The sequence below is a fragment of the Austrofundulus limnaeus genome, unplaced genomic scaffold, assembly GCF_001266775.1.
Source record: "Austrofundulus limnaeus strain Quisiro unplaced genomic scaffold, Austrofundulus_limnaeus-1.0 Scaffold33, whole genome shotgun sequence".
Lineage (NCBI taxonomy): Eukaryota > Metazoa > Chordata > Actinopteri > Cyprinodontiformes > Rivulidae > Austrofundulus > Austrofundulus limnaeus.
In genome coordinates, this window is record NW_013952435.1 from 1,623,354 (window position 1) to 1,639,922 (window position 16,569).

The 16,569-nt window shown below is 37.2% G+C and overlaps 1 protein-coding gene across 6 annotated transcripts in view; it reads left to right on the forward strand.

The window, feature by feature from the left end:
- macrod2 (mono-ADP ribosylhydrolase 2) overlaps positions 1-16,569 on the forward strand; it is a gene marked incomplete in the record, with an annotated part of 450,891 nt that overhangs the window by 296,032 nt on the left and 138,290 nt on the right. For all 6 annotated transcript variants that reach the window (XM_014005961.1, XM_014005960.1, XM_014005964.1 and 3 more), the window contains 1 exon segment: positions 13,072-13,193. In XM_014005961.1, the coding sequence (XP_013861415.1) occupies positions 13,072-13,193 (122 nt within the window).

The following is a 16,569-nucleotide window of genomic DNA, read 5'->3' on the forward strand; positions in this document are numbered from 1 at the left end:
TGTGTGTGTGTGTGTGTGTGTGTGTGTGTGTGTGTTCTGTATCCTTTTGAAATATTATGTGGCAGGTGTGGCACCGCTCGGTAGCTACTCCCTGGAGAAGTTTGGTCGCAGCGCTGCTTTTTCCACACGGGGCCCTGAAACTGTCTCTGTGGGTGTTTGGAAGGAAGAATAAAGAGGGTTGAGAGAAGAATCTGAGTCGTTCCTTTTTGTTCTTTTGGCTCCAACTCTTTCACAGAGAACATTGGCGTCACGTCTCATCAGCGGACCTGGTTTGATCGTCTGCGTGCGATAGAGCCGACCTTTGGAGACTCAGGTCCTCTGACGTCATGTTTTCTTTGCAGGAAACCTTTGCAAGGACCAAAAAATAAACATTCTGATTACTTTCTTTCTGGCAAGTTTTGTCCTTAAAATAATAATWAAAAAATCAAATAAAACCATGGCTGTGATATTCCAGCACGATGGTATGTTGTCACGTCGGTGTTTTTATTTATTTATTTTAATTCCTCCGGCTTCTGCTGTTTCCCCCCGAAAACTATCTGACCACACGCTGGGAGAATAAATAAACCGGTGGCGACTCGTTCAGTCCTTCATTCTTACAGAGGAAACAAATGAACGGGTTGTTTATATGTTTTAACGCTGGTAATCAAAACGAGATAATGCGTAGAACGCCATGCTGTGGTAATCTCGGAGAACAGTGAGTGTGCAGCTGATTAGCTGTTTTGAATCCCTCAGGCCCACATTACTCCAGCAGCTGGTTCAGTGATGGAGGAGATAGTTTGTTGTGATTAGTCTTGTAATTAAACTGCAGAGGCTATGAATACATGAGTGATGAGTGGCAGCCTGGATGTGAAAGGAGTTGATAAGTGGGTTGTCTATTTGGCAGAGGATTTATCTGTGGGAAACCAAGCACATAAAAAAAGGTTTGACCCATCTTGGTACGACTAAAGGAGATCTCAAAGGTTGCAGCCACCGTTTGATTCAGCCTGTTTTTAAAATAAATGAGGTGCATTTTTAAATCKAAATCTCCTTTGTAGATTCATGCAGATCTTTTCTTTAAAAAAAACAAACGWGGACTTTACAGAACATGGTTAGAATAAATAACTGTTTTCACATTCTCATGACGACAGGCCTCAGTCCAGCCCCAGGCAGAGAGCAGCTCTTTAAGCCTGAGCTGTTGCAGCCCCCCTGCAGTTTCCCTTATTGCAGCCTTGTGAATGTCAGAGCGTTAGCAACCGCTTGACTTTTTTTAAATGTGGTAACAAGATTTTCAGAGGCCCTGTGGCATTATAATACTTTGAACTCCAAAAACAAAAAAAGAGAGTCAGGGGTAAGAAAGTACTTCCTGAGGATTTAGGGCCTGAATTAGATCTGTTTCCTGGCAGTGAAAAGTTTATCATTAACGTAAAAAATCTGGAGATCAGAAGCTTTGATCAGCAAAATGAGTTATTTCCTTCAGTATTTTTTTATATACAGTATATCACAGGTGGGCACTCGAGTCACATGACTTGAGTCAATGATATTATGATAGTTTAAATTATAGTTTAAAATGAAGACTATTTTTGCAGCTAAGTTTATTTGAATTGTTCACTGTAGAGGTGCAGTTTTAAAAACATTGTTTAAATACTTTTGTACGTTCAGCTGCTTGTTTCATTTCAGTTTGAGATAAATACAGATTTAAGCTAAAGCCAAGAATTCAAGGCTGAATGCAGATCGCCTGCCAGTTTGACAAGGTTCTGTGGYGGCCATTTTGGATTTGATTGRCTCCAAAAAGTAATCAGCTTTAGGCATAAATACCCATTCACTTTTGCCTGGGGTTTACAGCAAAATCCTCCCCACAGTTCTTAAGATATGGTGGGAACAGACAGACAGATAAAGGGAGGTGATTACAGTATTGCCCACCATTTCAGTGGCAGGTGATAAAAAGAGCACATGTTTACAAATAACATAGAACTGCAACATTGTTTAAAAAAACTTGAAAGGACTTGAAATTCCAAGTTTCAGATTTAGGACTTGACTTCTCGGTTGCCTGTCTTGACTTCAGATTTGACTCTGACTTGATTGGCTTTGCTTAAGACTTGAGTCTAGACTTGAGGATAAAGACTTTAGACTTGCAAAACAATGACTTGGTCCCACCTCTGACACATACAGATATCAATCAGTTGGATTTTTCGCACTGAAAATCATACATTGAAAAAAATAGGCTGTTTTCTGTGTTTTATTTTTACCACAGATACTTCCTTCTTTAAGGTCCTGTCACACTACAATATTTTAGACAACTTGTGAATAACGTTATGTCTAAATTACTAATAAAAGTTATGTATTACATATAATATGCAGTATCTTGTTAGCATTACGTGTACATACATGCCTAAAAGAGGCTTCCAGTTGTTTTTTTAAATCCATCTTTAACGTAGATGTCTTTAAAATTTTCAAAAGTTGTCTAAAAAGTTAAAGTATGACAGGGTCTTCAGCTAAAACATGTAATTACGTTTGAACATAAAGAAAAACATGCTGTATTGCATTACACTGACAGATAAAGTCCTGACATCACCTGCTGCCTTTCATGCCAGAGTTTTAGACTAAACTCATCAAATGCTGAGAAATGAATCATTTTTATTTAAACCTTAAAAATAACACGATCTCACAGTGAGACAATCTGCTCATAGTGTGTGTTCTGAGTGCAATATCTGTAAAACTGACTAAAATATATCTTTGTTCAGTAGATGTTTAGTAACATGGACACACAGAACTGAGTAAAAACGACATTGCTGCTTTTTGTTAGTGAGTGATCGTAAAATGTGTCATAAAAGTAGTCCGCGTCCTTTAACACATTCTGCTTCTAATTGGATACTAAAGAGAGTAAGTGTTTGTTGTGACTTTGCAACATAATTGCAGAATAATTCACCAGTTAACAAATTTACCAAACTCGCTGCTTGATGTGGTGCTGGCGCCACGCCAGCTGGTGAAAGTGAAAGGGACATAATGGCACATAAAAATATTTACACCCATCTCCTAACCCTTACTTACCCAAACACAGACTCAAATCTGCCTTTGTAATTACTGTCATTAGGATAATTTGGAGCGCACGTGGCACAGGGTGCTGGAATGAGAGCATGCCTAATCTGTCTCCTCGCAGTGTCTTTTCTCCTTCAAATTCCCTTTGGGCTCACATGTCCTAATTGAAATGATGGGTTGTAGCGTCTGGGAAGGCCACATCACTTTCAGTCTTCCTACATCTGTGCTACAACAACTCTGTGTGTGTGTGTGTGTGTGTGTGTGTGTGTGTGTGTGTGTNGTGTGTGTGTGTGTGTCTACCTGGCATTCAAAGATTCATGAAGCCCAGCTCACCAGCTCAAGGACCTGCTTTCACAAACTCCTGTAGAATAGTGATGTACTGCCTGTTCTGTTCCATCCTTTAATCAGAGAAAAGATGTAACATCAGAGTCTAACGTTCAGAAACAGAGATTAAAGACTGCTATGAATTAAAATGTGGCTTTGTGTTTAACTTTTCTTAATAAAAAATATGATATAAACAGGATATCTTTGCTTCAAGGCTGCCACCAAGTACTAAAAATATGAATAAATATTTTGTAGATTACATCAGTTTGTGAAACTCAAATGTWGTCGGGACACCCGTAGATTACAAACTCACCAACAGCATGTTCGTGACGGTTTATGTTGTAATTATATTTTTCTCACCACATGAATGTGGTTGATGTTCATCATTGGGGCTGATTACTCTCAGATACAACCGTGATACACTGCATGTTGCTTCTGAGCTTCATCTGTTTCTATGCCATGTCAAACTTTATTATTTACTGTTATTGAACCAGGAAAATCCCATTAAGATCGCAGATATCTTTTTCAAGGGAGGCCTGGGCCTGAAGACAACCTATTGTACATGTTTTTGAGGTGTGGGGGAAACCAAAGTACCCGGAGAAAACCCACGTGACCATGAGGAGAACATGCGAACTCTGCACAGAAAGACCCCAGGTCTGAACCGGGGGTCGAACCCAGGACCTTCTTTCTGTGAGGCGTTGGTGSTAACCACTGAGCCGTTTTTGTTTTTGTTTTTGTTTTACACAACAGAAATTTCCTAACCTTTGTAAGCAGCGTGTTGTTTTCAGAAACTCTAGGTCAGTTCAGATTTTCTTCTTTTTACGTACGTACATTTCAGAAATTTCTGTAAACTTCCATAAGCATCGTAAGTGCTGGGTTGTGGGGGCTTCATTATATTAGTTTAAAATGGKCTCCAAATAATATTATCAACTATCACAATAATTTCTGACACAATTTATCATCCAGCAAAGTTTGCGATCGAGACAAGCCTACCTGTATAATCATGCAATACATGGAGACACGTTACAAACACAATCAGAGCTCTATTAGAGCTCCTTACATCCCATAAAGAACTAGATGTAATTTCAAGGTGGTGTTTAGTTGTAGCCCTCATTTAAAACTGGATATTTCCTTCTAAATTTAGTTTGAATTTAGCCCAAGCAGTTATCAGAAACAGTTAAATGAACAGTAAAATGCACAACTCAAGTGTGTATTTCATGCTAAAATTCAAAGAACATCAAACCAGGACTTTAACTGTGAGGAGACTCTCAGAATGAACATAATGTGGCTTTAACAGCAGTGTGTCAAATCCTTTTAGCATGAATTTTAAATTAGAACAAGGGCTGCCCTGTATTCTGCTTGTAGAAGGTTTGTACTGTAAATGTGTTTTAATGCTGGAATGGCTGATTGGGTCAGGAAGATCTGAGCTCTGCTAAATGGAAGGTGCTTGTTTACTCCTACAATTTCATGTAAATGTACGACAACAAAAGTATGTTTTGCATCGGCAAATTCTGACCAGTTTCATCCTAGACATCTATGGWTAATTTAGATGCAATTTAAGTATTTTTTTTCAAACATTAATTTTAAGTTGTTGGTGTAGAACAGGATTGYCAAACTCATTTTCAGCGAGGGCCATATGAGCATTATGGTGGCCCTCAAAGGGCTAGTTGTAATTAACTTTGACGTTTAATGTTTAWYTTTGACTAAAMATGTTTCTTGTCTTAATTCTATGACTTAGCATTTCTASCAAACAATAATTGAGCTCTATGTGGTATTTCCTGCATAGAAACAGCGTTTTAATATGTCCTCCTATTAACACAAAGTACTGATTGACATGCTTTATGGGAGATGTAGTTTATGGTCAAATCAGCTTATTTAATCCTGTGCTATCTAACTCAGTTAAAGCCAACAGCTCTGGGGCAGGATAAGTACTATTGTCTTTCACCTTTTAAATTAGTTAGTTTGTTGAATTTAATCATAAATTTAATTACCACTGATATAAAAAACAATATACATATCATTCTTTTTTTTTCTCCTTTTTTTTCTTTTTTGGGGGTCAGATGGGAGTTACCCACAGGTCACATTGGCCCGCAGGCCTTGAGTTTGTCACATGATGTAGAATGACTGTGATTGTGTATTTGTAATTGTCCAGTTTACTCTAAATACTTAAGTTGCTAAATATATTTTTACATCCTAATAAAAGATTTGAAAAGAAAAACATATATATGTATATATTTTACAGTATATACCTACAGTGAATATTGTTTTATGTGAAGTTGGATCGACTTACTGTTGTTTTATTATTTGACAACCTGCTTCATAAACTCTCCGTCTCATATGTCACGATTTGTATGTCTAGATTTATGTGTCATTGAAAACATTTAGTAAAGCTTTGAAAAAGTGAGAAAAAAAAAGATCATTCGACATGCTGCTAAGAGCTGCGTGTCACCTGGCAGCTCATTCAGTGCAGGAAATGTTACAGTTGGATCAGAGAAGTGAAAACAGCCGACGGCGCGGCTCAGTGACTTTCTGATTTTTATTTATTTTTTTGGTCTTCACTCCGGTTCTATTGTCCCTGCAGACGCTACTCGGGCCGTTCTTGCAGTATTTGTAGAGCAAAACAATCCCTGCAACCCTCCTGTCCTTCAGCATGTGGCCAACACACACACACACACACACACACACACACAGACACACACAGACACGCACCTTTTTTTTTAGTTCAGTAAAAGCAGTAAAAAGAGGAGGCAGCAGGCTGAGAGATGGCTTTCAAATTAAGTGGTCTTTTCTTTTTTGCTCAAATAGCTTCTTGACATTTGAATGCATTGTGGACGACGCTGCACTTTTTAGTGAGTGTTTATGTGTCGCATTTTCTCATCTGATGCATCGGTCTGGAAGCATAAAACGTTTAATTGCACTTTATTGGCTGATGTTTTGATTGAGAAGAGCTGATCGGTGCTTGATGAAATATCATGAGAGGAGATCACTCACTCTTCAAGTAAAAAACAGGCCTATACTGGGTCTGAAAATACATATGCACGCAACAAAATGGTTACGCAACATACAGGAAGATCTAAAACTAGCCTTTAAAACTTTGGCTATTTTTGTTCTTTTTTGAAAGCTCRGTATGAAATAATCATCACTCACTCAGGAAACACATTCTTGTCATATTGCATGTGTGTGTGATGGTCTGTCATCATCCTTTTGTAAACGCTCCCCCTCTTTGCTCTTTACCCTTCAGCCCATTTAGGTGTGAAAGAACATCAGTGACACTCACAATGGAAAAGCTCTTTGAAAAGCCACGAGTATGAATAATCACTGAGGTACCCCTAATCCATTTTTAAAAAAGGTATGTGTGTGTGTGTGTGTGTGTGTGTGGGGGGGGGGGGGGTATTAATGCAACTGTACCTGCTCAGTATGCAGCAGATGAGCCCCCCACCCCCATTTCACACTAGTGCTTCAGCGAGCATTAGGGGATCACTCTGCACACTCTGTCACCATGACAACACCAGTTCCATGTCCGAGTGGGTGTACACACTTCATTTAGTAATCCTCAGCGACCAACATGGGAACAGCTGTGTGCATGCTGAGAGGGTCTGGGCTCGCAATCGTGACAAAATATACAGAATTTTTAGACAAGCGGTTACTCTTATGTGCCTGATAGAATCAGGGTCTGAGTGAGGATGGCTGTTAATTCTGTGCAGTTAAACTGGAATAATGTGAACTTGACCTGAACTGGCTAACTGAAAGCTTTATTGTGTGACGCTTCACAGCATTCACACTATTGACATCATTTTTTCTTMCGTACGTTTTTCAACATCTAAATCGTTCCACAATTTTTGTGCTATTTCAACAATTCATATATAAAAAGGTTCAGCTTTTTTGCCATTGAAAAAGAACGGAGCTGTTTTCAGCGTACATAAAAACCTTTAAAATATGTTTAAATCTTTACAGCACCTCACACTTTTTGTTCCAGTTCTATTCTTTTTCACTTACTTGTGCAAATTTTAGCTACCTTTTTTTCTTCATTTTCAGCTAAAATTCTGTTTCTTTCTGCTATTCTTCTGCCTTTTTGTTCTTTTTTCTTCCAATTTGRGCGATTTATGCTTCTTACAGTTGTTTTTCTGCTATATTCACCTATTTGCTGCAAATGTAGCTAATGTTCAGCTGTTATCTTAGGTTAGATATTTTAAGCTAAATACACATTTTTTTAAAGCTATTACAACTTATTTCTGCCAAGTTCAGCAAATGTGTGCTCCTTATGCTAATTAAAGACTTTCCAGCTACATTTTTAGCTGTTTTACTGAAAAATGTAGCTGTTTTAGTTATTTTACTACAAATTGTCATTTTTTTGTAATTTTATGCAATTTTTCTGCTAATTTAAAAAAAATTTTTTTACAAAACTTTTACTATCTGTGTATTAATTGCAACTTGTAGCTGCTACCTTTAGCTTATTTTTTTTTTTGCAAATTTGAGCTCATTTCATCTTATTTTAGATTTAGATCTGCTTATTTTTGCTATTCTTCTGATTTTTTTCTCTTTTTGTGCTTATTTCTGCTACTTTGTGCTATTTATGCTTTTTACAGATGTTTTCTGCTATATTCAGCYATTTTAGCTTTTAGATTTTTCTGCTATTTCAACTATATTTTCGCTCCTTTTTACTGTTTATCTGCAAAGGTAGATTTTTTTTTCAGCTGTTCAAATTGAAGTCGCACTAAAACTTGCTAATAAATATTTTCAGCTCAATTTCAGCAGCTTTCAGCTTAAGTATTCAGCATGAAGCATTCACACTAGCATTTTCGCAGGAAATGCAATTTCTCTAGTTTTATTTATTTTATTATTTATTTTTGCATGAAGACCACAGCAAACATTATCACCCACAGGCACCAGGTGCAGCTTACACAAGGCTTATAGCTAAAAGCTAATTTACAGCCCTCATCCCTGGTTTGGCTTTTTGATCTGAACAAAATAAAAGTTATTGACATAAATAAATGAGCACAGTGCAGTCCCRGTTTGCACAAATAAAATACATTAAAATACATGTCTAGTTTAAATTTCAGTGTTCACAGTGTTGTTGTTCTTTCAGCCAGTGCTTCAGTTTTGTTGTTTTTGTTTTAGGTGATGCAGGTTTTATCCCTTTAAAATCCTTTATAATATGACAACACTTAAACTGAAGAGTTGAAATGTTTRTAAGTGGATCCTCACCTGCCAAACTTGGCAAAATCACGTTTTACACTTGATCACGGCAGAGCTAGCATACAAAGCGCAGAAGACCTTTGAGTTTGAAATGAGCATCTGCTGATAAATGAAGCACAGTTTAGTGTTGCATGTGTGACAATCAAAGCAGTTTGTGTAAAGATTTTTATTTTATCAATCATGTTGCTGTGATTCAGCTTCAAAATGTAAAAAAATCAAAAATGCACGTCCAATTGCTCCCACACTGCTGTAAATTAAACGCTGGTGTAACAGTTTGAGTTTTTAAAAGTACATAATTTGATAAAAAGGTGTACCTTCTGTATACARTATTACAAATGGTAAAAAGAAGTAAACTTCCTCTGTGTCCATCATCTTTTATCGGCTGTTTAAATGATCCTCTTCTGCTTTGTCATTCTTTTTTATATTTTTTTCTTCTTTTTTAAGGAGCATAAAACAAAAAATCAATATGAATGGCACACAGTCAAGAGATTTCAGTCATTGTTTTCTTATTTTATTGATCTTTTTTCCTCCAATTTGTTCTGAAGCATTACACTATTGTAAAGTTTTTTTTTCTTTCAATAATAAAAGGAGACAGGCAGTTGTTGAACAACATCAAGTATCTTTCATATTAAAGAAATTCAATTGTTTCACACAACAGACAGCTGTGTTCTGTCTTCTGCAGAGCCAAGTTTCTCACTGCAACACCACTCTGTCTGAAGTGAAATGAAATTAAAACTAAATCTATATGTACATGACCAAAATCAATGAACAAAAGTGATTTGCTTTGTGTTCCATCTGTTTAACAGCATAAGGCAATAATGACTGAGCTGTTTCTCTGTTTTTTTAATCTTTTATACTCTTTCTGGAATAGAGTCGCTAGTTTATGGCACCGATCGCAGAACTTTGAAACAACATATAATTTTATTTGCACTGCTGAGTCAAACAAGCAAGACAGCAGTTTGTTTATTATGCAAAATCTCCTCCAACCATTAAAATGACTCCACATAAAGTCAGTTTTAGGAGATTTTTGCGAGGAGATTGTTAAGTTTTTGTGCTTCGTTGCTGATTTTTATTTTTATTTTGCGTGGAGGACACTTGCCGTAGGAATCACAATGCTGCCTGATTATCTCCTGTTGGTGAAACATTAAGTTCGTAGAACTAACAATGTCAGTATGTTGYCGGGAGTTGCGTAGTTGTAATTTGTATGGAAATACAACAAATGTGTGTGTATTTACAGCCATTTGGAGTTTTTGAATCTRGAGTAGTTCCGCTGCCTTCAAGCCTGCGACGGCGAGTACAAAATGAAACATTGATTGGGTTGTGAAGTGCTTGTCCCTCTCAGAAATAGCACAGTACTTCACTTCTAAATGAAGTCTAGATATTTCATAAGGTTCTTTAGTTGCTGAGAAAGTGGTGTCTTTGAAGTGAGCGTGTCCCCTGGTAGTTACTCCTCAGCTCTGGGAGAGCCGAGGAATATTTCAGCAGGATGTCTAAGATGTTCTCACACATGCTCTGTAGTTGGTGTATTAAGGGGTCATTCCATGTCCAGTCTTTTCCAACCAAGCTGAAAAGCACTTTCCACTGGGGATGTGTCCATTTGGATTTTTTWAAATATATATTTTATGTTTTATATGACTCCAGATTTTAAGACTTTTACAGATGAAAGAGTGTTACAGATTTCAAATTCATATTTCCCTGAACAATTCAACTGCTCCATAAAAAGAAAGCAATTACTTGAAAATGTTTGCGTTAGACATTTCCATCCCAGCATAATTATAATGTGTATTCTGTAATGGGAAATTGCCTTGAAGAATATTTGGAGATTGATTTTTCAGCAGCTGGATGCATGAAATGAAAAAAAAAAAACTTCAAACTTGTTGAAAGTTTAGAATTTTTTATTTTATTTAATGCACACATTGGAGCTTTTATATTTATATATAAAACAGGGTGAGCCGCTTTGCCATCAGCTGCTCCTCTGCATTGAAATGATTCAGCTGAGGTAGTCCAGTCCTGCCTACCTTTGGCTACACCTCCCACTAGAAGGAGACCTGGGTGCAGACCCTCATCTCACTAGAGGGGGTCTTAGATTYGATCAGATGAGGGTGGATGTGGAAATGCAGCTCTGGGTTCCTCTCCTGGATCWGTTGCCCACACGACTCAACCTTGGAGAAACGGAAAACGACGAATGGGTCYGTCAAGAGTTTTATKTATTTATTTTTTACTGCAGATACCTGTCTTTTTTTAATATTCTCTCTTGGTTACAAAGTAAAATGTGTCTTTCACCTGGAAAAAAAAGGTGCATAAATATTTATTTGATTTAAAGGTGTCGAGGAAACAAGTGCAGATTTCCAAACTGGCGAGATAAGAAGTGTTTAAATTTTCATGAATTCACCAGTAGTCTTGTTTTTGGCACTGGCCCGCACTCTAATTGGCATATTGCTGTTTTTTTTTTTTTTTTTTTKTTGTTTTTGGGAGGGTTTGTTTCGAAGAAGTCCATGAAATATGCAGGAAAAACAAGTTGCTACTTGTCCCTGTATAACAATGTTGTGCCAATTTTCCATCCTCCTTTGTGATAAAAAGATAGTAAATCAGACACCTCCTTCCCTCTTACAACCCAGCTTCACTTTTAAATGCAATCTCCCAAACATTTTCTAAAAATTTACCCCTTAAGCAGGACTGGAAAGTCACTAAAATTCATCTCCTGTTGGATTTTATCCTCCTGGCCTTTAGCATATAAACAAATAAAAATGTGCTAAGCTTATAAGTTTTGTTAATAAAAAGTTGGGAGCCTTTTAAAACACAGTTTGCCAAGTTTATCTTGACTTTTTAGTTTTTCAACAGCCTTTAATGTTTTAGCAACTGATGAAAAGAATTTAGTAAAAGGCTAATTTAATGCACCATAAGTCAGGGTTACCTGGATAGTAAGAATGAATGCTGTTTAAAGTTTTTACATTTTTATTTATGAATACAAAAAAAAAAACATAATTTGAAGTTGCAGATGTACATTCAGTGATGATGATCTCATGGAAACCCATCCATTAGTTCAGGAGATATTTGGCTAATACGTCAAAGATGGTAGATCTCATGTAACATTTTCTTATTCTCAAAGACAAGTTTTATAAATTATGATTTGCCTTGTTGTTTAAACCAGTTAACCATCAGCTGTAGGGCTGTACATTGCCCATGTAGGCTGCATAAACAGCTGTGAAATGAGAGGGTCTAGTCTACAAAGGATGTATGTTTGCGTGACCACATCTTTAGTTGTCTTTTCATGGTACAACGTCACAAAATTCAGTATTATTAAAACGCTACATGTAAATAAATGAAAAGGGTTTAGTTCCAGTATCACTTGTAAATGCATTTTATTTAACATCTCATTGCAGCATAAATTTCATCATCTAAGTTGCTAAACTTACATTTAAAGGGGGGATTATGCAAAATCWACTTTTTTGAGCGTTATGTCGTTATAATGTTATTCCCTCATTCCTTTGACTCATTCATGCATGTTGGAGAAATCTTTGAGTCTCCTGTGGTAGCCATGTGGAGCTGTCTAAACACTCGCTGGTACAAAGCTCCRCCTCTTTACATAAAGCTCCTCCCTGGAGCTCAGTCTGCATCCAAGCTCCCACCCTGAAATGGTAGGRAGCTCTTAAAGAGACCAATTTCAAGACAGTTAGATAGACTATGGTGTGATCAGATTTATATATACGGTATAGCTTTTTCATAACAACTCAAGGTAACATAGGCACGTGCCTAAAAAGCTTGTAATATCCCTCCTTTAAAAATGAAATCTTCAGTTCGTGCTAAATAAATTTTGAAATTCCAACATAAACTACAAAAACTCTGCTGTCTCCATTTTGTTGTTTAGTTTGCTGATAGCGCAATGAATTCTGGGATATCGCTGGCTGGAAAGGATRCACAGATGCAGCCTATATTTTTGTGGTTTTTGTTGGACACATTTGACAAATGCGCCCTACRTTGGCTGCARCCCCTTAATTTGAAACACWGCTTCKCTTGATATCTTTAATGACTTATTGTAAACTAAGGCCTGAGTAGACAGTAGATTATGTTTTTGTGAAATCKGTGTTTTGTCTAATTTCCCCGCCATCACTCTTATGATGTATGTGAGAAGTTGTTAGTCTGCTCAGACCAGACAAGGAGAGCAGTGACTGACAGGTGAAGACAGAACTGTATGCAGGAGGATGGGAGGGATGAATATTTGAGTAGATGTCATAAAAGAATCTCGTAATTGATTTTCTATCCAAGCCTCTATTTCATTTGTTGAATTAATGCGCACTTTTCAGACTGTGAGTCTCTCACATCATCATGAGTCATTATCTCATTGTGAGGACAAACTTTATTATACGATGATGATTTCGCAGATTTTAAGACCTCCGGCTAAACCACTCAGCTAAATGATGCATATTTGAATATTTTACTGCATTGTTTGTCACTGGAAATGGTTCCAGCCATTTACCCCCACATTATGTAGGCTGTGCTTTAATGAAACATTCTGTGCTTCTCTTCCTCCAACAGATGTGATCCACACCGTGGGCCCGGTGGCCAGAGGTTATGTGGGTCCTACAGTGAAGAACGATCTTACCTCCTGCTACCAAAACTCACTTAATCTGGTGAAGGAGCACGAACTGAAATCTGTGGTGAGTTTTTCACCTCATTAAAAGATCACGGATCCGTACGATTTTGAAAGTGGTAACAAGAAAGCTTTTTGTGTGAAGAATGTTGGTATGTTTACAAAATTTTGAAAAGGAACAGCATCAGAAGGATTTAGTATATTTTATTTTAGATACAGTTCTGAAAAGCCTTAATCTTCTTTGTGTAAACAAAGGCAACACAAAAACACAACAGAATGGTAATGCATTGTCAAATGAAAGCTTTTCATGTCGACTACTTTGGCAGGGCATTTGGCATACTTTCAAATAATTCATAAGCCTTTGTATAAACCAATCTTTATTGTGACATTGAATGGCTATGATGCTTTTCTTTTTGTTTGGGAAACAACCATGCTCCTTTTCATTTTTTTTCTACTTAGATTAGTTACATTTTAATAAGYACTTGTGCTGTATTTATGCACAGGTATTTCCCACCTTTTCTAAAGGAAGATCAAAGTTATTGACCAATCAAATTTAAATAAGTCAGTATCACAATAAAATAGCTAAAAATCCTATTTTGTGTACCAACCTACTGCCCTGCAGCAGCATCAGAGGCCAATCAGTCAAAGTACTTACCTACAGAGAGACATAGATGACTGTGAGTTTCATTAAAGATGATTGTGACAAACCCCTGCTCTGCTGATGACTTATTGTGAGAGCAACAGACTCCTCTAGAGAAGCCTCTCGGTAGCAATTAAACGAACTGTGAAGCCAAATGTCTGAAGTAGTCATGGTATTTACAAGCTATGTCAAAATCAGCAGCCCGACTACTGATCACAAAACTTTCCTAATGCCAATTGCATCTCCTAGAGTGTGATGAGCAACAGTCATTTAAAAAAATAAATAAACAATCTGTACTTTACCAAGTTTTGTGCCTGGAATCACAGGCAAAGACAGCATCTACTTTAAGCTCCACCTTTGGGCGTTTTGTATGGGAAACCTATTTGCAACCTTTGGAAAATGACACCCTAGTCCCAACTCACCTAATCTAAGACCCCAAGCATGACAGACGTAACCACAGTAATGGGAGATTATTTGTTTGCATTTGTGCTCAGTTAGAGCCAARCTGTTATATACTGTACCAAATGACTTTGATGGCTGATGATGTAGTSTTTATGAGGAAAAGGACTGTTTTAGAAAATCAGCATTCCCATGTGGATAAGGCCAAAAGCATGGGTCTTTACATGTTTTATTTTAGGAACCCTRAAGCAGGTTATGCGCTTTGGTTCATATACACCCCAGTACTTGTTTCTAGCACATTCCATGCTGTTAATCAGTGAATGCCCATTGTTTGCTTTATTTGTCCAGTAGTCTGTTTATTTAAATATACAATAYTTTGTTTATAGGCTGGATTTTGTCTAACATAGACAGCTGTTCTCTAGCATTTGTGATTGACTGGTATTGTTTGATGGGACCAATCGTTAAGCCATCTTAGCCACAGTTCGTTTTGTTTCTCCTTGCTGCAAGGACGTTACAAATTTTGCCAAAACCCGCCACAATTACCGAACCACATTTAAAACGGGTTTCAAGAGCTCTCTGTAAGTCTTCTTGTTGCAGAGCACAGTAAGTCAAATCTTTGTTCAGCTGATCAGCACAATTTGACTAATCCAAAAGGGTCTCGGTACGAGCTTTGCCATGTGATAGAAAGAAGCAGTACCCCTGAAGTCAGGCTCCTTGCCAACTTTGTCTTCAAAGTGAGCAGAAAAGTGGGGACTACAAMTGGGAATCATATATGTCGGCCTCCCTAATGGGGATTCAGAGGATTAAAAGAGAAATAGGAGTTGAAACAAAGCCAAACACAAAGTAAACTCAAGCATGAAAGATTAAAAAAAACACGAAGTGTTTGGTGGTTAATCCCTGATTCTTGGAGCTCAAAGCCAACCTTCAGGCAACAAAACATCATAGCCACCGATATCAAAATCTTTTTTTCTTCTTGTCGCGTATCAGAAGGGTTTACAGGGGATGCTACGGAATTCTCACAACTAAAATTTGATTTCTTTACCTTCAAGYGGGACACTTTGTTAGAGTGAGCTTTTACTATTATCCCCAGAAGTTGGATAGAAAAGCTTTTCTCTGTCTCTTGATGTTGAACTGATTTACAGTTCTAATGGGACTGAAGAGGAGAATTTCATTGTAGGCAACCTGGGGCGTTTCTTGGCAGAGGTTTGTGCTTATTTCTCAGCATTTAGACATTTTAATTGATTTTTTTAGTTAGTTTGATACAWTTGCAAAGTAGTTTTAATGGTCAAATCAAACTGTGTTATATTTACTTGTTTCACTATAAGTTGTTTTCTTCAGGAGCCTTAAGCTACAAACGTCTTGGCGATAATAATTTGTCATTGAATATATTTTTTAACACAATACATTTTTAAAAATTTGTCTTGACTGTTATCCACTGTAAATATTCTGTTGAGTCTGATGCATTAGCTGTGTGCTGGCTGTATTCTCCATACGAGGCATAATGGACTTGTCAAGCACTGAAGGTGATTTTGTGGGCAGCGGCAAAAGAAAATACCAAATCCATTCAGTCTTCATAAAGTGTCAAAAAGAGAGTTTCACCAGCTGATAAAAAAGCTGCAGTGCTAAACCAATCGTTTCCAGAGATATTTCAGAATGTCAGCGGTCCGGTTGATAGCAATACTGGAAGCACATGTTAAAATGAAAACCATTCTGATATCCAATTGACCCTGAACAGCAACTAGCACTGTGCCTGAGTAGAAATATATGGATGTATTTATTTATTTTACATAGTGTCAGTATGATCTAGGCATCTAAGCATAGGGGACACAGAACAAACAAACAAACAAACAATAGAACGTTCAAAAAAGCATTTGATTGATGTAAAAATGGGAAAGAAATATTATGATGGACAAAAACTCCAGAGGCATTGTTGAAAATATGACTGACATATTGTGGCATCGTATTTATTTATTTTTTATGTGTGACAATATCTGACAAATAAATRTAGCCTTGATGTGCAAAAGCATTAAGACAGAGTGAAGGTATAAAAGTTTGCATYGTTCCAGACAGCGTTCAGCTTCAATGCCGGGGTTAAACAGCAGGGAGCTTGGCTCAGGCTGCCTGTAATTTTTCACGAGTCAGAAAGTTTTAAACCTGTCTCCACTGGGAGTAAAATGTTTTCTGATGTTCAGCAACAATAACAATCTTTACTGAGCCTAAAGTGGTCTGTATCTTATTGCAGGATTCCTGTGATTGTCCTTGAACAAATACAGTAAAACATCACTGCACCAGTTAAAAACAGAAGTAAAAAAATGTCTTATTCAGATCAAAGTGTCTGATTTTGAAACGAGGTTAAAATTGAAATCTTGTGCTCAGACTGTAATGTGAATGACTTGGTTATTAC